We start from the raw sequence: 22,956 nt of genomic DNA, 5'->3' as shown, positions 1-22,956 counted from the left end.
ATGTCATTTCAATAAATGCCACAAAAATTAGTGCTACGTAACAACACTCCTTATTTGGTTGAAAACATCTTAACACGTAGAGGATCGCAACGCTTAGGCAGTCGGTTGGTATCGTCGGCCCGAACGCCCGGCTTGCTGCTGCTGCTTTCCTGCTTTTCTATAATTCCTCCTCGTGCCTCTTGAGTCGTCCTCTCTCCGAGTTACAAGTTGACATCGCCAGTATAAAGCACACCATCACCACGAGCCATGACCAATCCATCACTCGGTGAAGAGGTCCAAGCTGCTGCCACCTCTTCATTATTTTGCAATGCAAAACACCCATTAGCTGCACGTGAAATACTGTAGGTGATGTCAATAATTCATGGGTGGTTCGTGGTTGCAGAGATATAGCGATTTCAAATCGGGTCCATCTTTTTCAAACACCCCGTATATACCGTAGCTCCTCTTGCCTGGGCACATTTCAGTTTCATTGATTAGGTATAGCCCTGTGAGCCATTCGGCTCTTGAATCGGGTGCAACCGCAACAAACAAAAAACAAAAACATGAACAAGAAAACATCTTAAAGTGACTATGTGCAAACAGAAAATCCAAGAAAAGACAGCAAAATATTGCAGACTCGAACGTGTAACACCGCAAGGAGTACTCCGTATCAGTTGACCGAAGGGGGGGGGGGGGCGGTGGGGAGGCCCAGGACCGGTTCAGATAAAAATCGCCATTGGTGTAGGTGGCCGTATTCTTGGTTCTTTCGGTAAAGTCACGTAGATAGAAAATAAAAAACTAAAATGAAAGCAAAAAGACCCACGACGTTTCGATCGCAACACAAGCGATCGAAACGTCGTGATTTTTTTGCTTTTATTTTTAATTCAATTTTATTAGTTTTATTTTCTACCTACGTGACTTTACCGAAAGAACCGAGAATGTGAATTCCTGCAAGTCACGAAAGTTTTACGGCAAAATTAGCAGTCGATAGCAGTCGACACGGTCACGTGAAAGCCCCAACGCAGAAGGTCCCCTGGGTTTGATATCCCACGAACCTCACGGCAGAGGTGTGGACTCGAGTCATGTGACTTGGACTCGAGTCAGACTCGAGTCATGAATTTGATGACTTCAGACTCGACTTGGACTTGCATAACAATGACTTTGTCCCACCTCTGAGGTGTGGACTCGAGTCATGTGACTTGGACTCGAGTCATGTGACTTGGACTCGAGTCAGACTCGAGTCATGAATTTGATGACTTCAGACTCGACTTGGACTTGCATAACAATGACTTTGTCCCACCTCTGCGGTGTGGACTCGAGTCATGTGACTTGGACTCGAGTCAGACTCGAGTCATGAATTTGATGACTTCAGACTCGACTTGGACTTGCATAACAATGACTTTGTCCCACCTCTGAGGTGTGGACTCGAGTCATGTGACTTGGACTCGAGTCAGACTCGAGTCATGAATTTGATGACTTCAGACTCGACTTGGACTTGCATAACAATGACTTTGTCCCACCTCTGCCTCACGGCCCCCACCCTCGACCCCATCCGCTGCACAAATCACGGCAGTGGATGCCGACAGCAGCCTCACGATGCTCACAAAGGGGCCGTCCATAAATGACGTCACGCGGTTTTGGACGATTTTTGACCCCCCCCCCCCCTTCGTCACACGGCGTCACAAAAAATCAGACCCCCCCCCCCCTCAAATATGACGTCACAAAGCTCTGCCCCCCCCCCCCCAAATAAAACATGCTTCAAATCGCTTGAAACTATTGTAATTGTAGAGTGCGTATTTAATGTGCCGCTGCACTCTGATGTTGTAGGAGAACACATTTATTAAAAAGTCTATTTAATTAAGCAGAACGTGTTGCCTATATTCATTTAAAGTTGTGCATTTTGATGTGACGTCACATTTCTCAAACCCCCCTCGTCACACATCGTCACAATTGTCTGACCCCCCTCCCCCCCTCCCTAGGTGCGTGACGTCATTTATGGACGGCCCCTACCCGAAAATAATTACCACACTTGGAAACTACACCACCCCACCACCGCATTGCTTAAGACTTTAAAATTAGCCCGGAGAGAAATGCGATGACCCCCTTCTCCCGGTCTAATTCTGTCTTCACGATGCAAGAGCGCTCTACTGGCCGAGCCGGGTAACTCAGCCTCCTCCCTCATCCTCTTCCTCATCCTCACCACCCTCCTCACCACCCTCCTCCTCCTCCACGGCTCACCATCACTGTGAGTCACAGCCGCGTCCGTCGGAGCACAAGACGAGTTTCCTACCCCTCCCCTCTCATCTCCTCTGCACGAGTTCGCCGGCTGCCTCGGTGGGTGCTTTGTGTGGGGTGCCGTGACCGGTTGGCCTGTCACTGGCTGCTGGGGTTTCGTTACAGGGTGTCTCTCCTCTCGTGGCCGGTGGCCTTAATGGTGTTGCGTCGAAAGTCGCTTCTTCTGTGTGGCGTGACTTGTGGTGGTGGTGGTGGTGGTCATCGTATTGTGTACGGGCCTTCTTCTACTTCATGCATGGTGTGTCTCGTCTTATGGTGGCGTCGTGTGTAGCGCCCTTTCGTTAAGGTGTGGATGATGGTGGTAGTGTTGTAGTGGGGAGCGGTGGGGGTGGTGGTGAGCGCACCGCGCTACGAACCCGGCGTCCCGAGTTCGATTCCCGATCACAGCCAACACCGATTAGCTGAACGGGTCCTGGGCCTCTCCTAGGTCGACTCGGCCTCAAATTAGTACCTGGGTGCGATGTGTAAGCATCGCCGGCAGGGGGAGACAAAGGCGGCCCTACTTGATGCTGACCACCCACCCCGACCTCGTGCGCCGTTCCGACCTTCATAGGTGCTCCTCGCGAACAGCACTTGCCCCAACAGTATGTTGAAGGCTATACGGGGGATCTTTGTCTTTGTTATGGACGTATCATCTGCAGCGCCTCCCAGTGAGTTGCTGCTCATTCACTCGCCGGTCAGCCATCGTCGAAACGTCGCGTTCATTTGACAGTCGAGTGCATGGGCCACGTGCGGGGTGGAAATAAGTATAACCCGTAAAAACAAAGTTTTTCACTATAAATCCTTTATATGCGTGGCGGCTAGAGTCCTCTCGTCCTCTGGCTTGAGATGGCTGCCACCTATGGGTCAGATGATTGCATTGCACCATTAAGCAATTGGTAATTAAATATAATATTTTTGTCCTAAAAAGTGTAACATTTCTTTAAAAAAATTTCACGAACATTAATTGTCACGCACAACGAGTCTGTGTGGGAAATGTCAGCTCGATTGGATCACGGGAAGTGGGTTAAAAAACGACCGAAAGATTGGCACGGTCGTAAGCAAGCAAGCGAACTTAATATAAAGGATTTAAAAATAACAATCCATGGAAAGATAATTTAATAAGGTCGGGGCAGTGCCCCACTTAAACGACCACCGCCTTATAATTCTAAATATAAACACGTGAAACTTAAAAAATAACCGTGTTAAAGTATTTTTTTCTTTCAAAAAAAATTTAAACCAATCGGCTCATGTTATTCGTATTTGTGAAGTCGTATTTTGCCATTTTTAATCCATTCTGTTAAAATCCATTGGTAAAGAACGTGAGGATGGGACATGCGGTGTGAAGAGCCCTTGACACCCACCGTCCAATATGTGGTCTGACAACCCGTGGCACCCATCACCTGATAGTAATCGACAACTTTACCGATGATCGGCTCAGTTACTCAACTAAAAGTATAACATGAATGTAGTTGAGGGGTGGGGGAAGGTAAAACAAAATCTCACTTCAGTTCCCACGTGTGCCACTGAACGGGTGGTGATGGGCGTGGCTTGGTGACATCTTCAACATCTTAAGGCGCGTCACACTCGCCGTGGTTTTCAGGGGGTTTCCAGCATTCGGGAGGCAGAATGTCAGGGCGGCCACCATTTTTAAAGGGATCTGAGTGAGTAATTGACCACAAGAAAGTGATTGCTTACATTTTTTTCGTTGATTAATTGGCTTAATCTTGATTTGAATTGAACTAAAACATGAACTATATATATTTTTTTTACCAAATAAGGCCCACTGAGCTATATAGCTATTTTTTAAGCCACTTGACCACAAATGATAGCTCAACGAAGTGGCTTATCACGTGGATATTTAAATCAGCCAAATACTCCGAACGCACGTTTATTCTAAATGTGAAGGGAACAATCTGAGGCCCCGTAGAAAAATCCACGCGACCACGGGGAGAGAGACACCGCGAACTCCAAATATACAGAAGCAGGCGTCAGGGTCGGGATCAACCCCTCGACCTCCCGTGTACGAGGCGAGGTAGTTAACATCTCGCCACCGTGGCACCCGACTTGACTAATCTTAGATTGACTAATCGTAGAGAACGTTCTGGACTCCCGCCCCCAGGTCGCCGCATCTCTGCCGGGGCACGATGGCTGCAGGAGTGGTGCGTGTGGTGCAGAGGCTGAGGGAAACCCTGGAGGAGCACACAGACTCCATCGGTCAGTGGTCACTCTGGGTCACGCGGGGTCACGCGGGGTCACTTGGCCTCAACGGTAACTCTCAGTCACTCGGAGTCACCCAGGGTCACTGGGTCATGCAGGGTCAGATGGTGACTGGGTCACAGGGTCGCACAGGGTCAATGGTTACCACTGTTCGGTTGTCAATTGGATCATTACCCTAGACTTTTCCGCAGAAGAGAATGTGACATTCATATTTGGTGAGAACATTACTGTGGGAAGGAAGTGATGGAACCCAGTTATACTGGTAGGAACCTCCTGGTTACACCAGCCCACAGGGGATTATTGTGTCCGTCCGTCATGCATCCAAAAATGGGAGGGGTGGGGCTGGGTGGAGAGGGGCTGGTCACCCCGTGGTGCCCTTATAAAACTCAACATTTAATCTACTCACACCGGCTTGTTTCCGTCCTCACAGTCGGGCATATTTGCGGAATACACCACGCCGCCGTTAACCCTGGCCATTGACCGAGCAACTCAACGTTCCTACCAACTCCCTCCGCAGGAATGTGTTTATGGGAAGGAAGAGATGGAACCCAGTGATTTGGGTTGCCGCTTTCTTAGCGCAGTACAAACTTAACGATCTGCACGTGCAATTTGCACGTAATTTGCATCAACCATAAAACATTCGATGCCTGAGCGTGAGAATAAATGTTCGCAAAGATTACTTGAAAAAGTTCTTGCCAACAGTTTGCTCAAAATAAACCTGCACAAAAGCCTTTCTACAAATTGCAATCTTGCTATCGTAAATATTTATAACGAACACGGCTGTCAGTTACACATGGAATAGCTTTTACACGAGAATTTATTTAATACAAGCAAAACTCTGGACCGGTTTCGACATTCAGTGTCTCATCAGCAAGAGTCAGGCTGGTTTCAACCAATGCTGATGAACTGCCAAATATTTGCAAACCCCGACCCTCTGTTAGATATGGGTCCTTGAATTGATGTAGTGGCAAAACTCGACTGCCAGAGGGCAGCAGAGCCTCAGGATTTGCAGCTCAAATTCACGCGGCACCTGCCGTGTGACATCCATCTAAACACAATTCACTTAAAGATTCAATATTATAAAAAAATGGTATTGTTTCCTTTGTGCTGTGTGTACTGCCTCTTTCGTCAGCACTGTCTTGTCGATTGTTTTTACACCGTACTGTGGCGAAGTCTGCAGTGGTTGTCCTATGGGGTAACTCGCCCCCGTCGTAGGAACGTGGAATGTCCACAACTAGATCTGGGATATTAACAGGAGATGAGCACCCCCTCAATGCTCAATTACTGAGCATGCCAGTGGGTCAGTGTGTCTGTGTGTTTCCGTGTAGACCTGCCTGTGTGTGAGTCGGTGAGCGTGTCTTTGGGGCCGTCCATAAATGACGTCACGCACCTGGGGGGGGGGGGGTCAGACATTTGTGACGTGTGACGAGGGGGGGGGGGTGTTTGAGAAATTTGACGTCACATCAAAATGCGCAACTTTAAATAAATATAGACAACACGTTCTACTTAATTAAATAGACTTTTTAATAAATGTTTTTTCTTACAACATCAGAGTGCAGCGCCACATTAAATACGCACTACAATCACAATAGTTTAAAGCGATTTGAAGCATGTTTTATTTTAAAAATGGAAATATTTTTGTGGGGGTGGGGGGCAGAGCTTTATGACGTCATATTTGAGGGGGGTCTGACTTTTTGTGACGCCGTGTGACGAGGTGGGAGGGTAAAAAATAGTCCAAAATCGCGTGACGTCATTTATGGACGGCCCCTTTGTGTCTGCGTGTTCAGCGTAGCAGTTAGCGCGCTGCGCTACGAAGCCGGCAACCCACGTTCGATTCCTGATCACAGCAACCGACAGTTACGATTATCTGAACTGGTCCTGTGCCTCCCCTAGGTCGACTCAGCCTCAAATGAGTACCTAATGCGGTGTATAAACATCTCCACCAGAGAGACAAAGGCGGCTGGGGTTGGTGCTGGCCACCCACCCCCTCGTGTGCCGTGCCGGCCTTCGTAGGTGCTACTCGCTAACAGCTCTTGCCCCAACAGCCTGTTAAGGCTATACGGCGGATCTTTGTCTTTGTAGACCTGTCTGCGTGTGAGATGACGAACGTGCCCGTGGCGGTGAACGTGATGCTGGCGGAAGTCGCGGACGACGTCCGGGTCGCATCTCTGGCCGACAACATCCTCAAGTCGCTGCCCAGCAACTTCCTAAGCACCTTCTCCCGCCTGCATGGTACAAGGAGAGCCCCAAGACTCTTTCAGGAGGGTCCTGCCAAATGTTTGTAATTTGGGGGGGGGGGGGGGGGAGAGCAGGGGCGATGCCGCTGCTATGTATGATCCCAATTGAGTAATTTGCAGGTCATGTTTTCAGCTCTTTGGATATTGTTTTTGCCAATTCCAGTGACATTGTACGTCTTACTTTTTTTGGTGGCTATGGGAAGAAACGGGAGAACCCAGAGGAAAACTCATGCGGAACTGGGGGTGGAGAGAGAATGTACAAACCCCACCCAGAAAGATGGTGCAACTCGCCCGTTTTGCGGATTATACTTCCCCTCGTAAAGTAAGGCGTACCTCGATCTTGTGCTCGGTGCCAATGAAGTTACGCCAATGTGGGAACACAAGCGCAAAGACTAAAGATCCCTCTTATATCCTGAAGTGACTTTTGGGGGAAGTTCTGTTAGTGAGCACCAATGTTGGTCAGCATGGCACACGAGGGGCTGGGTGGCTAACACCGCCCAGTGGCAATGTTTACATATTGCACAAGTACTCATTTAAGGCTGAGTCGACCTAGGGGAGGCCCAGGACCGATACATATAATCGTCACTGGTGTTGGCCGTGAGCGAGAATCGAAGTCGGGTCGCCGGGTTCGTAGCGCAGCGCCGCTAACCACGGCGCCGCCGCTCCCCACAAATCTGGTATCACGCGCGCACGCTCGCTCGTGCCGGACCACGTGACGCACCGGCAAGCTTTTCTTTATAACACCGGGGGAATGGGCGCGCGCCGCAACCCGGGGAGAATACGGCAATCGTTTTGTCCGCGCGGCAGTTTGACCCGCGTTTCGCGAGAGTAAGACTCGCTTGGGGTCGTGGCATCCCCGGCGTCTCGTGCGTTATAACCCAAAGAGCGCGCAAAGGGCGCAGCACGACCGCCCCGCATCCTTCCCCCCTCCCGACAACGCGCCCACGCGTGCGTGCCCTTTCCTCTTCCTCTCCCCCGGCGACGGTGCTGCGATTCTAATGCGTTGCCGCTTCCTGTTCTCGGAATAAAGATATATATAAAAAATAAAACCTCTGGCCAATTCGATAGGAGTAATGAAAATCTGCTGGTGTTCAGGTTGTTTGTTTAAGAGTCAAAGTGCATGGTCCGTGATGAATTGTGGAGCCGTGCATTTCCCAGTTTGTTACGGGCGATGGGGGCTAGGGCGGCGGGCGGGGGTGACGATGGTTGTGAGCAGAGTTGCGTAGCGCACTGGTCGCCGGTTCGACTCCATCTCTTGGCACGGAAGTTGAAGCAACGCGGCAACTTTCCTAAATCCCCCCGCCATGAATGGGTGCCCCGCAGTTAAACCGATCGGTAGGTCGTATGTTCTGGGGTAAAGTGTGGGGAACGAGAGCACTTCGAGTGCGTGATTATACTTTTTAAGTCGGCGGTGTCGAAGGCGATGCTGATGATGCTTTGTTTTATTTTCCCATTTTGTCAGAGCTGCACCTGCAGGGCAACCGACTCAAGTCGCTGCCGGATGCGGTGGCCTCCCTGACCGAGCTGCACTTCATCGATATCTCCAGGAACTGCTTTGTGACCTTCCCGGATAGCCTCACCGCCACGCCGAGCCTACGCACCATCGACGTGTCCCACAACTCCCTGCAGGGTGAGCTCGCTCGCTTCCCGCGTCTCTCCCCACGTACCTCCTCGCGAACTCTCCCCGCGAACTTTCCCCGCGAACTCTCCCCGCGAACTCTCCCCACGAACTCTCCCCACGAACTCTCCCCGCGAACTCTCCCCATGAACTCTGTCTTAATAAAAGGTCTGTTTTTCCGACATCTGTCTTTCCGACAGACCTGTTCTTCACCTGAGGATGGCTGCTTGTGTTGTGGCCGAAACGTCGTGAGAATTGTATTTTATTATGTTTTATTTTTATTATTGTATTATTTCCCTTCTACGTGACTTTACCGAAAGAACCAAGAAGAGCAACAACACTGTTCCACTGCTGTGTAAACCTGGAATGACCCTCCTGGAAAAGAGACTTGAGACTCGGCGAGGCTTTCCTGAGTAGATAATCCTAAATAAGGAAATGTACGTGCATGCAACCCACCACACGGACAAAAGGATAATGGCCCTCCCGTTTAGCCTTTAACAGACTGTTTGGGCAAGTGCTGTTAACGAGCACCTATGAAGGCCGACACGGAACTTTAAGGGGGTGGGTGGCCAGCACCACGTGCGATACTCATTTGAGACTGAGTCGACCTAAGGGAGGCCCAGAACCGGTTCAGATAATTGTCACTGGTGTTGACTGTGAGCGGGAATGGAACCCAGGTCGCCGGATTCGTAGCGCAGCGTGCTAACCGCTGCACCACCGCTCCCTGCACAGGCAAAAGAGAAAGACAAAGATCCCCCATATAGCCTTAACAGACTGTAGGGGCAAGTCGTGTCAGCGAGCACCTATAAAGGCCGGCACAGCACACAAAGGGGTGGGTGGCCAATACCACGCCCGGCCGCCTTTGTCTCCCTAGTGGCGATGTTTACACATCGTACCAGGTACTCATTTGAGGCTGAGTTGACCTAGGGGAGCCCCAGGACCAGTTCAGATAACCGTCACGGGTGTTGGCTGTGAGCGGGATTCAAACTTGGGTCACCGGGTTCGTAGCGCAGTGCGCTAACTGCTGCACTAGGCACACACACGCACACACGCGCACACACGCGCACAACAATAAAACGACCTCCAATTGGCAGTGAACCTCGCCTGCATATCATTCAGCTGTGTTAGTGGCTAAGAGATGGGATAGTTTAGCGAATTATTTTGTTTTATTGCAGACTCCCGCTTTTCCCAAGGCAATTCAGACTCTTAATCTCGTGTGTGCATCTGCCATCTCGCGCAGCAATCATTATCATCGTCATCGTCATTCTGAGATGCCCCCTGCCATCGCTGTGCGTTTCAAGAAGGCAAGAGCTGGTGGCGGTGTTGGTGGTGGTCAATGGAGTGGACAGTCACGCTGCACAAACTGCAATCTACCCGAAATCCAATCGCAATTCAACTGCAATCCACCTGCAGCCCAAAGGAAATTTAAGAGAAATCCAACCGCAATCCACCTGCATTGCAACTGAAATTCACCCGCAGTGCAATTTTTAAATCCACTTGCGAAATCCAACCGCAATTCACCTGCAATCCAACTGCAATCTGCCCGCAAAACAACTGAATCCACCTGCAGTCTAACCGCAAACCACCCACAATCCAACTGCCATCCAACTGCCATCCAACTGCCATCCAACTGCCATCCAACTGCCATCCACTCGTAATCCAACCTAAATCGAACCGCGATCCACCGCGCAATCCAAATCGCGTGAAGAAATGTAACCTTCCCCATAACGCTTATGCGGGCACGGTTTCAGCCGTGCGATTTTGATGAAATCGCCACAATCATGTCGGGGTAACGCTTCTTCCCCAGAACCCATTCTCCTTCCCCGACGACTTGCTTTACCCGAAATGTTAATGAAGTGAGCCCGGATTAGATGGGAAATATTAAAAACCTTTTTCCGTGTTCGCTGCCTTCATCAGTGTCCAGCAGCTGGGTCCCCGGGCTTTTGATGCTCTTGGTTCTTCGGGGCGAATGTTAATTTGAGTGCCACCACCTGGCAGATTGTGCGAGGCGTCGCGAGCCGTGTGGTGCTCGTGTTGTGTTTTGCGGTGCCGCGTTGCGCGTATTTGCGGCGTGAGCGAGCGACTGGTGCGTGCTTGTTTGCGGTGCGGTGCGAGCGAGCGTGCGTTTGTGCGTGCGTGCCAACGAGCGTGCGTGTACGTGTCATTCAAGATTGCCAGAGAAGAAAGGGACGCCTTTTGTAAGAGTCGCTCGGTGTCTGCCGCACAGCGCCGGCTTGGTGGCCAAAACCAATGCTCCGGCGGTGTTGGCTGCCGACCACTCGACTCGTGGTTTTGGCCACTAGCACCACAAATCCACGTAGCCCAGCAGCAGCTCGCAGTCCGAATGTTGCAGAGACTGACTCAGCTTATCATCCCCCTGTGTGGCCAGTAACATTGAGTACCGCTTTGTGGGCGAGTCAACAGCAGTTGGCCCACGGAGAGGCTCTCCCACCGCCATGTGAATGTGGAGTGTCCACCACTGGCTCGGCGGCTGTGAATGAGAGATGAGCAGCGCCTCAATGCTCATTTGAGCCAGAAATAACTTGGGACTTTAAAAAACAAAATTGTATTTGAGAAGCGGCCCAAAGGGGTGTTAAATGGTTGAAAGCAGCAATCCTGATGTCACGATTGGCTCTGTAGCCGGCCGGCTTGCCGTGAAGCCCGGAGGACAGAACCCGGCGATGCTGGCTGCGTGGATGAGGCCGTGGCAAGGCTCCGCGTTGTAATTCAGGTCACGTGCACCTTTTTGCCGAAATCTTGGAACAAAGCCCTAATCCGTCTCTGCTGTGCGGCGGTTAGCCAGTGGCTGCCTCTGAACACCGAGAGATCACGCGGAGATGCAACAGGTCCTGGCCAAACATCCGCGTGCTGAAAAATCACCTGCAAGTGACTCGGTTGTTATTACGTGGCCGACAACGCGTGTGGAGGACCGTAGGATTCCGGCGATCGTTGGCGTCGGCACGCTGCCTGGCCACCGCTGCTGCCTCCCCGCTCGCCTTTGGTTCCCCGCGCCTCCGAGTCGTTCCCTCTCTTCCAGAGTGAGCGAATACCCGGCCGTGATGGTGGCGCGTTAACAAGTTGAAATAATTATAATCAAGATTATTATATGATTAGAACATTGCTCGCTCCCCTCCTGCGAAAACCTGGCAGTACCCTCCTTTCAAAACAGAGTCTTGAGGCCCCGGCGTGGCTTTGCTTGGTAAACGAGCAGAAACACATTCCTGCGGAGGGAGCTGGTAGGAACGTTAGGTTGATCGGTCAATGGCCAGGGTCAACGGCGGCGTGGTGTATTACGCAAATATGCCTGACTGTGAAGGCGGGCACAAGCCGGAGTGAGTAGGTTAAACGTTGAGTTTTATAAGGGCACCACGGGGTGACCAGTCCCTCCCCACCCAGCCCCACCCCTTCCACCCTCCATCCAGCCCCACCCTCCCCACCCAGCCCCTCCCCACCCAGCCCCTCCCCACCCTCTCCTCCCCACCCAACCCCACCCTCCCCACCCAGCCCCTCCCCACCCAGCCCCTCCCCACTCTCCCCTCCCCACCCAGCCCCTTCCTACCCTCCCCACCCAGTCCCTTCCTACCCTCCCCCTCCCTCCCCACCCTCCCCTCTCCACCCAGCCCCACGCCTCCCATTTTTGGATGCACGACAGACGGACACAATAATCCCCTGTGGGCTGGTGGAACCAGTGGGTTCCTACCAGTATAACGACAACATCAACAAAACCAACACCACCACCAACACCACCACCAACACCACCACCAACACCACCACCAACACCACCACCAACACCACCACAGAAGTTTCAATTTCCCTCCTCCCTCTGCAGCCCGACCTCCCTCCTTAAACCGCAAATCGGCAGGTCGCCCCGCGTGCAGTGGGCAAAGCCAGCGAGCCGCCACGCGTCTTCCCCTGCGGGCATCGTTGGGTGGGTGGGTGGTGGAGTGGCGCGTGGGAGTGGGGGGTCACACATGAAAGGCGTCGAGGCCGGGCGAGAGACGCGGGGCGAGCGAGAGATAAAAGCCGTCGAGGGCTCTCTCGCGTCGTCAGGATGAATGTGTCCCCTCGCTCGCAACTTCATTAGCGTCGACGCGCGGGTTAGCGGAGCCGGCTTCAGACGGCCCGGACGTTTGATTGAAGCTGGAAGAGCCCCCCCCCCCCCCCCAGCGTGAGCTGTCTGTCCAACCCCCGCCGCACTCCGCGAGCTGGGGTTGGCAGTGGTGGAAAATTACGCGGCGAGTCGCACGCGGGTAGATAGTGGAAACGATCACGCGTATTCTCCCGGTGTCAGGTCGAGTCAGTGCTCGGGGACTCTCTTTGTTGTCCCGTGCGTACGGCTTTTCTTATTCTTCTTCTCCTTGCTTGTGGCGTTTGGAAAAAAACAGCAGCAGCAGCTGCTGCTGCAGGCTATGGTCGCGTGTCTAATGTTTTGAGCCATTCCACGACATCATCCGGGGTGGTAGCGGAGTGGAGAAGTCCGCTGGTTCCACCAGATGATGTGTATTGCATCAAAATCTGAATATTTATCCTGGAGGAATCCTATGAGCTATAAAGCTCTTTTTCACAGATGTCCAGTCGGGGCGGGTCACAACGTAACAACAACAAACGATACAAAAAACACGCATCGGGCAGTCAAGCCTGATGGGTCACACCTCACCACAGCATGAGGTCCCTGATCCTTCGATTTATGGAGGAAATATCCTGAAGTCCTCCTCCTCCTCCACGTGTTGTCATCATTGTCGTTGTTGTTGGGGATGCGACGGTTAGTTGGGGCAGCAAAGACGACCCAGGGCTGTTCCTCCATCGGCATTTCAGCGACATGTTCTTGTTTGGGACGACGCTGACGACGCTGACGCTGCTGCTACTGCTGACGCTGCTGCCATTGCTGCCGCTGCTACCGCTGCTGCTGCTGCTGCTGCCGTTGCTACCGCTGCTGCTGCTGCTGCCGCTGCTGCTGCCCCCACGCCTCTCACGCGACGGGGCCGCGCCGTGCTCTTCGGCCGACACAGGAGGCGAGGATGCATGCCTGTCGCTGAAAAAATTATCATCTTGGATGTATGTTGAACTTCTTTCGCAGCGTGCGTGGCCAACCGTGCGAATCGGAGGTGAAGGGGAAGGACAACAAACTAAACACAAAAAGCAGTTTTATAGAAATGTGAAGCGACTGGAGATGCGACGTAAATTAAAAGTATTGTCATGTAAAATATATATATACTTGTAAAAAAAAAATGCAGCAGGAGTGTATTGTGTATACAAAGGAAGGATAAATTATACTCGCATAGTTGTCAAATTCACAGCTGTGGCTGCGATTGACGTTGATAATAATAATTTGCATTTATAAGGCGCAATTCATCCAGGGATCACAGTGTGCCACGTCCGTGGCCGAACTGTGAGTTTTAGGTGCCACTCCGTGACGGTCAATTCGAGGCATTCGCCGCGGGACACAAGGGTTCGGAATAATGGAGCGGGCGGCAGAAATGGACGATGATTCATCGGATGATTACGATTCCCCGCGAATATTTTCTCCCTCTCTCTTTCTCTTTTGTTCAGCTTTGAAAGGATGTCGACGGAACGACTCCCCCGCGCTCCGCGTGCAATCACGCGGAGCGACAGATCCGGGGGCCGGTCACTCCGAGTTGCGCGGAGGATCTGCGCGGCTGCGTGCTGTGCGATCAGGAGTGGAGATTTGCGTAGTTGGGTCCGTTGGGGGGGCGGGGGGGGGGGATCAATCGAGGTTATTGGCAGCAGCAGCAACACCGTGATGTACTTTCTCACATGGTGCGCGTGTGGGTGGCTTGACGAGTGGGATGCAGACGGCCGTCTTCGTGATGCCCTTGGCGCAGTGATCATGGCCCAAATGGCGAATTGCGCGAGCCAGTTGATTTGACGGCGCGGCGGGATGGTGCGGTGTGGTGGGTTTAGCGTGTGATTGTGTGGTGGAGCGGTGTGTAGTGCAGTGTGCTGGAGTGTGTGGCGGTGCAGTGTGTGAATGAGTGATGTTGTGTGGTGGTGCGGTGTGTAGTGCAGTGTGTGAGTGTGGCGTGGCAGTGTGATAGTGAGTGATGTTGTGTGATGGTGCGGTGTGTAGTGCAGTGTGTGTGTGTGGCGCTGCAGTGTGATAGTGAGTGATGTTGTGTGGTGGTGCGGTGTGTAGTGCAGTGTGTGAGTGTGGCAGTGCAGTGTGTGAGTGTAGCGGTGCAGTGTGATAGTGAGTGATGTTGTGTGGTGGAGCGGTGCGTAGTGCAGTGTGTGAGTGTGGCGGTGCAGTGTGATAGTGAGTGATGTTGTGTGGTGGTGCGGTGTGTAGTGCAGTGTGTGACGTGGTGCGTGATGCTGTGTATCGTGCACTTTGACAGGCCGCTATGTTAGATATGGATAGGGCAGAGAGAGAGAAATATGAATTCTGCAGGTCATTCCAGCGTGCATGTGGGAAGAGGCCGTAATTAACCGGGAACCCCCGCAGAGCAAACACTTCAAGGAATCGCTCTGAGCCTCATGCAGTATTTATAATGCAATTAGAACTATTTCAGCCGCTGCGATTGTGTTTTGGTCCACCATCGAGGCAAAAAAAAACTCCCGTCCGCCACTCGGTGGGACGTCGCAGCGTAACGGTCAGCGCGATGCAATGCAGAGGTTCGGCCGGTTCGACTCCCATCTCTTGGCGCGGCAGTCGAAGCAACGGGAGGGATGGCGGGGGCTGCTGGCTTTCTTAAAATCCCCCGCTCCTTTTCCCCACATCGCCCCTGTTCACCCAGCAGCGTGCATGGGGTGCGCGACAGGCAGTCGATCGGCACGTAGCGTGTGGTGGGCTACAGTGTGGCTGCTCACAACGTCTACCCAATCAATCAAGCACTCTTTATTCCGCGTGCCAATATCGCCCTCAATAAAGTGGGCGTCGGTGCACATTGGAGGGGAACGCGAACGGTGGTACCGGGGGGCACGGAGCAACAGGAAAGAAAAACAGAAACCCGTCACGACCTCGGCGGCCAACACCGACTGAGCAGAGTCAATTGCAACTGCGCGCAACGAATAGCATAAAGAAAGGTGAAGTCATAAGTCAAAATAAAAAAATGAAAAGTAAAAAGGCAGCCGAGGCGCATCTCCAACCTTTACGAGAGTGGGGAACGATCCTGGAATTTCAGGCATCTCGAATAGGGCCTTAAAATACTAGTTTTGGGGTCTTAAGGCGGGGGCGCGGTGGGAGCGGGGATGGGGGGAGTTGATCACCCTCATCCCCCCCCCCCCACCCAGAATCAGCCGCTGTCCAGCGTGGAAGAGTCTTCCAGAACATTGATCGCTATATGGGGGGCTCCCAAGAGCGGGCCTCGAGTGGAGGCCCTTCAGGCCAAGCAGTGGCACGAGCGGGCAATTGTCAATTGCAGGGGCTGGCGCCTGTGCCTCTGTACGCCCCACGTCTGTGCCACTGTACGCCCCACGTCGCGATGATTTCCTCGCCACCGCAGCAGCCGCCGCCGCGGCCGCCTCGATCCGTCCGCGCGGTCCGAGCGAGAAAGTTTCGCGCGGGAGGATTATTCAAATGGTCGCATTGTAGCCGCGAACAGAAGCGAGGGGTCGTTCGTCATCGCGAAAGGTCGCGTGCGAGATTTGGCGTCACGGAGCGAAACGTGCGCTGGGCACACAACTCGTCGATACGCCGTTCGCTCCATTTCCCTTCCTCCAAGTGACTGCTTATCACTTGTATTATGTTCTAAACGCAGTGGCTGAGCGCAGGCGACAAAAATCCTCCCCCCCACCCCCCATCCTGCACCCCTAACGCGAAACGGCCGGCAACAAACAGCACCCGTGAAAGTTGTAAACACCACAGATGAGAGGGTTAAGCGTTTTTTCTGGAATTAAGCGAGATTCATATTATTGGTTATTTCGGTAAAGTAACATAGAAGGGAAACAATAAAATAAAAAATAAAAAAAATATTGCTTTATATATTTTTATTATTTTTAATTTATTAGTATTTTTATTATTTTTTTATTGTTTCCCTTCTACGTGACTTTACCGAAAGAACCAATGATATGAATCCCTGCAGTCACAAAAGCTTTAAATAAAAATTTGAGCGAGACTATTATTACTACAAGGGCCTGGGAGAGGTAGAAGATGGGAAACGGGAATTCCAAAGTTGGGGGCTGTGCGAGGAAAGAAGTGAGGTGACCTGCAGTGTGGTGAGCAGGTGAGCAGGTGGGTGAGTGAGTGAGTCGTTGTGACTTACCGTGCGGTTGTATGTGTGTAGGTTGAAGTTCTCTCGCACTGTAGGTAGCCAACCTTGCTAATCTGTGGGTCTCTGTGGGTCTCTGTGTGTGTCTCTATGGATGTTGGTGTCTGCGGGTCTTTGTGTGTATGTGTGTATGTTGAAGTTCTCTCGCACTCTAGGTAGCCAACCTTGCTAATCTGTGGGTCTCTGTGGGTCTCTGTGGGTCTCTGTGTGTGTCTCTAATGGATGTTGGTGTCTGCGGGTCTTTGTGTGTATGTGCGTATGTTGAAGTTCTCTCGCACTCTAGGTAGCCAACCTTGCTAATCTGTGGGTCTCTGTGGGTCTCTGTGGGTCTCTGTGTGTGTCTCTATGGATGTTGGTGTCTGCGGGTCTTTGTGTGTATGCGTATATGTTGAACTTCTTCGCAACGTAGGTGCGGGGGAAGTATGTATAACACATTTAAAATCATACATTGAGATTTTGATTATTTTGCTGCGATAACTTTCCACACGATCAGCCACTTTGTTGAGCTATCTTACGTGGCCAGGCCACTTCTGAAAAACAAGTTAATACCTCAGTGGGTCTTACCTAGTAATAAAAAACTATATTTTAGTTTTATTTGTGTATTTTTAAGTGATTTGTTTACCTTTCCTATACGTTGCACTCCTACCGTGTCTTTGTATTGTTTGTTGTCGTAACGTTCTGACCCGCCTCTACTGGATATCTGTGAAAAAGAGCTTCATAACTCATCGGATTCCTCCAGTATAAGTGCAGATCCTGATTCTAAACTACCAAGCAAGTGGAAATCACTCAGAAAACGAAAACTTAATCAACAAATCAAGAAATGGCACGTAAACAAACGGCACCACCACCACCAACAACAACAACAAACGTCATCACAACAGGAGAAGCGAGCTTGTGAAGTCGACATCGCAAGAAGACACAGGACCACCTTGCCCGGCGCGTCATCGCTCGTGCCTCTCCCGCACTTAATTATCGCGAGTGAATCTCCTCCATCTCGCCGTGAGTGGAAATTCCGGAGTCTTCGTTTTTTCTTCCCCCTTCTTTGACCCAGGACGCAGAAGCCAAATATCGTCACAACATCAAATTGAATTGCCGCGTGGCGGGACGATTGTGCTGACTGGACGGCTGCCGCCGTGGATTATGGGAGTTTTATGGCTTTGTCTCTGCCGCGTGACACAAACTGACACCGTTAATAAATAAGCTTCGTGACAAATTAAATTATAAACACGGCCCTGCCAGGATCGTGTTTACATCAGCGGTTCGTGATGCTCGCGCGCGCACAAAGGCAAAAGATCCCCCACGCCCGTATAGCCTTCGGCAGGCTGTTGGGGCAAGTGCTGTTTAGTGAGCACCTATCAAGGCCGGCAGGGCACACGAGAGGGGGTGGGTGCCCGCCTATTGTGTATCCCCAGTGCCGTTGTTTACACACCGCACCGGCTACTCATTTATGGCTGAGCCGACCTAAGGGAGGTCCAGTAACCGGTTCGAACGTTCCTCACTGTTATCGGCCGTGAGCGGGAATGGAACTCGGTTTGCCGGGGTTCGTAGTAGCAACGCGTCTTGGCACTCACTCACCCTCCCTCCCGCTCGCTCACCCTCCCGCTCGCTCACCCTCCCGCTCACTCACTCACCCTCCCTCCCTCCCGCTCGCTCGCCCTCCCGCTCACTCACCCTCCCTCCCGCTCGCTCACCCTCCCTCCCGCTCGCTCACTCTCCCGCTCACTCACTCACCCTCCCTCCCTCCCGCTCGCTCGCCCTCCCGCTCACTCACCCTCCCTCCCGCTCACTCACCCTCCCGCTTCCCAAAGCGCGTGCGTGCGGTGCTAATCTGGCATTGCGTTGTGCGCGCGCGCTCGTTATCGCGCTGTGAGCGATAAATCTTGATTACATTTGTTTACAAGTGAAATACTTCTGCTGCCCGAATGAATTACTTTCACGTACAAATGCCAGTTTGTTGTTGTTGTTGTTGCTGCCTGCAGGCCTCGTTAAGCGAGGGGTGGGTGGGGTGGAGCTGCGTTGGGATGAGTGCCTTTTTGTTGGGAGTTGGCAGCCGTTGTTTTATATAGAGCGTGTCCATAAAGTATGTTTTATAGATACCATTAATGGTATATATATGGCATTTTATATATACCATTATATACCATCGGATTGTCTTTGTATGTCAGTGTCAGTTAATTACGACATTGTCATCATCAGCCCTTTGGTCGATCCACTGCTGGATGAAGGCCTCCCCCAAGCCCTCGCCACCTCTCCGTACCCCCACGCACCAGTCTCTCTTTTTAATATATTCCAATAAACTAGTGTGGGACTTTAGGGACACCAGCCGGCCATCAACGGTGTGAGAATGCCTTGCGCCCGGGGCCATCGTTATCCATTGCCGCCGCGTCAAATGTGGGCCCACCGCACAGTTACAGGCTACGCTGATTGTATTTCGACGCCGCGCAGGAGGAGGAGGTGGTGGAGGAGGAGGAGGGGGTGGTGGAGGAGGAGGAGGGGGTGGTGGAGGAGGAGGAGGAGGGGGTGGTGGAGGAGGAGGAGGGGGTGGTGGAGAAGCCACGCGTCGAGGGGTGCCGCTGGTGGCTTGGTGGCTTCGCAGCGCGTCCCTCCGCGCGTCCCTCCGCGTGTCTGCCCGCAGCCGCTCGCTGTAAACCTGATTTAGGGCGAGATTCATTTTGCCGCTGTGGATTTCCGCGCGATGGCTCGAGCCACCTCGATTGAGCGATCATTTGTGATGGCCAGTTCGCTTCTGAACAAACAAACAAAACCAATAGCTTGGTTGGGCTTTACCTGGTACAATTACAAAACATTGTTTCTCTTTATTGTTATTTTTTAAGTGATTCGTTTACCTTTCATATGCACTCTTATTGTGTTTTTGTATTGTTTGTTGTAACGTTCTGACCCGCCCCTCCTGGAGATCTGTGAAAACGAGCTTTATAGCTTATCGGATTCCTCCAGTATAAAGACGGTCACTGCATCGCGCACTTTCGGATGTGTTTACGTGGCCGTCTGGAACGCTCTTCCTTCCGATGTTAGGAAACCACTTGCGCTATGCAGTTTGAAATCATCTCGATTGAAAACGAAATTCTTTTTAAAAAATGCGTTTTGTGTATAGTTTGTTGTCCTTCCCCCGCACCTCCGATTCGCGCGGTTTGCTACGTACGGTACGAAAGAAGTTTGGTCAACGCATTAATATTCTGAAGACGTCCGTCCAATCTCTCTCCCGCAGAGCTCCCCGCCGAGAAGCTCGCGGCCATGCCCTCCCTCGCGTCGCTGATCGTCACCGCGAACCCCCTGACGCAAGACGCCGTGGACTCGCTGAGCCTGCTGACGGACACCCTGCGAGTGACGCTGGCCCCTCCGGAGGAGCGCAACGGCCACGGCGGCTGTGGCAGCGATCGAGAAACGAGCGTCACGGGTGACGAGGCCGCTCGTGACGAGGCTCGCTGTGCCGCTGATGTCGTTGCCGATGACCGGTGCCTTTCCCAGAGTGACCGCCCCCACCTCCCACTGCCTCCCCCACCACCACCCCCACCCCCCCTACCACCCATTCGCCCCAGGCTGGAGTGAATGGTCCTCCTCGGCCAGGCGGTCGGCAACCTGCAGCTGCAGAGACGCATGCGGCTCTTGAAGGGCTGCAGTGCGGCTCTTGGCACTCGAAAAAAATGTGTTATTTTGGTTGGCGATCCCTTACCATGGACGTCCAGGTCACCATGGAAGTCCAGTTCACCATGGAAGTCCAGTTCACCATGAAGTCCAGTTCACCATGGAGGTCCAGTTCACCATGGACATCCAGTTCACCATGGAAGTCCAGTTCACCATGAAGTCCAGTTCACCATGGACGTCCAGTTCACCATGGACATCCAGTTCACCATGGACATCCAGTTCACCATGGACGTCCAGTTCACCATGGAAGTCCAGTTCACCATGGACGTCTAGTTCACCATGGAAGTCCAGTTTACCATGGACGTCTAGTTCACCATGGTAGTCCAGTTCACCATGGACGTCCAGTTCACCATGGACATCCAGTTCACCATGGACCTCCAGTTCACCATGGACGTCCAGTTCACCATGGAAGTCCAGTTCACCATGGACGTCTAGTTCACCATGGAAGTCCAGTTTACCATGGACGTCTAGTTCACCATGGTAGTCCAGTTCACCATGGACGTCTAGTTCACCATGGTAGTCCAGTTCACCATGGACGTCTAGTTCACCATGGTAGTCCAGTTCACCATGGACGTCTAGTTCACCATGGAAGTCCAGTTTACCATGGACGTCCAGTTCACCATGGACATCCAGTTCACCATGGACCTCCAGTTCACCATGGACGTCCAGTTCACCATGGAAGTCCAGTTCACCATGGACGTCTAGTTCACCATGGAAGTCCAGTTTACCATGGACGTCTAGTTCACCATGGTAGTCCAGTTCACCATGGACGTCTAGTTCACCATGGTAGTCCAGTTCACCATGGACGTCTAGTTCACCATGGTAGTCCAGTTCACCATGGACGTCTAGTTCACCATGGTAGTCCAGTTCACCATGGTAGTCCAGTTTACCGTGGGCAGGGATCGGCAACCTGTGGATCCGGAGCGGCATGCGGCTCGTTGAGTGACTGCTTCGTGACCTTCTTCTTGGTTCTTTCGGTAAAGTCACGTAGAAGGGAAGTAATAAAATAATAAAAATAAAACATAATAAAATAATTCTGACGACGTTTCGGCCACAACGCAAGCAGCCGTCCTCAGGTGAAGACCAGGTCTGTTGGGGAGACAGCGTCTGAAAGACAGACCTAGTCTTCACCTGAGGACGGCTGCTTGCGTTGTGGCCGAAACGTCGTCAGAATTATTTTATTATGTTTTATTTTTATTTTTTTATTACTTCCCTTCTACGTGACTTTACCGAAAGAACCAAGAAGATGAATCCCTGCAGTCACGAAAACTTTAAATCGAAAAATGCTTCGTGACCGTTATTTATTAAGGAGCCACCGTCTCCGATTCACCAACAATAAATTGCGGCTTTTGAAATATCGGCGTTTTTACCGAATTCGAAAAAAATGGCTCCTCGTTGTTGTTGTTGTGGTTTACCGACCCCTGTCCTCAACGCGGCCTCGATGTCACCCCCGTTACAGTCAGAGGCCATTCCAGTCACAGAGGGCTGTGTCGGGGTGCGTAAAACGACAGCGCGCGTGATGTGTCTGTGCGTCCGCGTGTGTTCGGTCCGGCCTTCATTGGTGCTCGCTAGCAGCACTTGCCCCGACAGTCTGTTAAGGCTATACGGGGGATCTTTGTCTTTGTTTGCGTGTGCACGTGGCGGTTCGCGCGCTATTCTACGAACCCGGCGACCCGAGTTTGATTGCCGCTCACGAATAACTGCAATAATGATAATAATAGCGGCGAATACTTGAACTGGATCTGGACCTCTTCTAGATCGACTCGGCCTTAAAAAAGTATCTGTTACGGTGCATAAACATCCGTACTGGGGAAACAAAGGCGGCTGGGCGTGGTGGTGACCACAGCGCCCCCCCCCGTCTTGTGCTGCACTGGCGTTAATAGGTGCTCGCTAACAGCACTTTCCCCAACAGTCTGTATAAGGTTACGTGGATGAATCTTTGTGCGTGTATGTATTTATATATGCCGGTCATCTCAGTCAACCCGTAGCACCTGGGTCTGTCCTGTGACCTCGTGCCAGCGAGCCATCGACATTTCACGTGGAATCAAAGTGCACTCAGCCTGGCACAAGCGCCGTGGCGACGTCACCGCAACTTCGTGGCTCATTCTGTTGTTGGAGTTTGTGTGCGTGTGTGTGCGTGCGCTTTGTGTTGGGGGAAGCGCTGTTAGCGAGTAGCAGCACCTATGAAGGCCGGCACGGCACACGAGGGGGTGGGTGGCCAGCACCACGCCCTGCCACGAGTGTGGGGGAGCGGTGTCACAGCGGTTAGCGCGCTGCGCTGCTCTGCGGACCCGGCGACTCGAGCTCAATTCCCGCTCACGGTCAACACCAGTGACGAGAATCTTGGACCGCTGCTGGGCGTCCCCCCCCCTAGGTCGACTCGGTGTGGAATAGACAGAGGCGGCCGGACGTGTTGGTGGCGGCCACCCATCTCCTCCGCGCGTAGTGGCCGGCCTTCACTAGGTGCTCGCTACTCGCTAACGGCACTTGCCCCAAGAGTCTACTGAAGGCTACACACGGGCGGGGGTCTTCGTGCCCTCTGAGCCAACTTTCCGTGTGTTTGCTGTGTTGTTTTGTTGTTGACGCTCGGGTTAAAAGTCCCCGTTATCCTCCTCCCGCTGACACGCGCTCGGCCGGGCGTCTGTCGCACAGAGCGGCGGCTGCAGAGTCGCCTGCATAAATAATTCAGCTGAGAAATGCACGATAAGATATATATTTAAAAAAAACACCCATCCGG

General features: G+C 52.3%; 1 protein-coding gene across 2 annotated transcripts; it reads left to right on the top strand.

Annotated features, from left to right (window-relative positions):
- The first annotated feature begins 2,063 nt into the window (after nucleotides 1-2,063).
- Nucleotides 2,064-21,209, top strand: LOC133354384 (leucine-rich repeat-containing protein 20-like). Of its 2 annotated transcripts, none has more exons than XM_061571187.1 (5): nucleotides 2,064-2,224; nucleotides 4,376-4,470; nucleotides 6,556-6,705; nucleotides 8,173-8,340; nucleotides 19,783-21,209. In XM_061571187.1, the coding sequence occupies exons 2-5, from the start codon at nucleotides 4,401-4,403 to the stop codon at nucleotides 20,121-20,123; spliced, it is 729 nt and encodes a 242-aa protein (XP_061427171.1). In that variant the 5' UTR covers nucleotides 2,064-2,224; nucleotides 4,376-4,400; the 3' UTR covers nucleotides 20,124-21,209. The 2 variants fall into 2 exon arrangements, with proteins under 2 accessions (XP_061427171.1, XP_061427170.1); XM_061571186.1 differs by having other exon boundaries at nucleotides 2,064-2,313.
- Nucleotides 21,210-22,956: the final 1,747 nt, after the last annotated feature.

Source organism: Lethenteron reissneri, chromosome 47 (genome assembly GCF_015708825.2).
Source record: "Lethenteron reissneri isolate LAM-NWPU_2019-01 chromosome 47, ASM1570882v1, whole genome shotgun sequence".
NCBI classification, from domain to species: Eukaryota; Metazoa; Chordata; class Hyperoartia; order Petromyzontiformes; family Petromyzontidae; genus Lethenteron; species Lethenteron reissneri.
Note: the sequence above shows the minus strand (reverse complement) of the source record. Positions and strands in the feature narration are given on the sequence as shown.

Excerpts from the sequence above, each read along its gene's own strand:
- LOC133354384 (XM_061571187.1), top strand. The coding sequence starts at position 4,401 with ATGGCTGCAGGAGTGGTGCGTGTGGTGCAGAGGCTGAGGGAAACCCTG. Across the intron at positions 4,471-6,555 it reads GGAGCACACAGACTCCATCG|ACCTGTCTGCGTGTGAGATG; the intron begins GTCAGTGGTCAC and ends TTGTCTTTGTAG. Across the intron at positions 6,706-8,172 it reads CACCTTCTCCCGCCTGCATG|AGCTGCACCTGCAGGGCAAC; the intron begins GTACAAGGAGAG and ends CCATTTTGTCAG.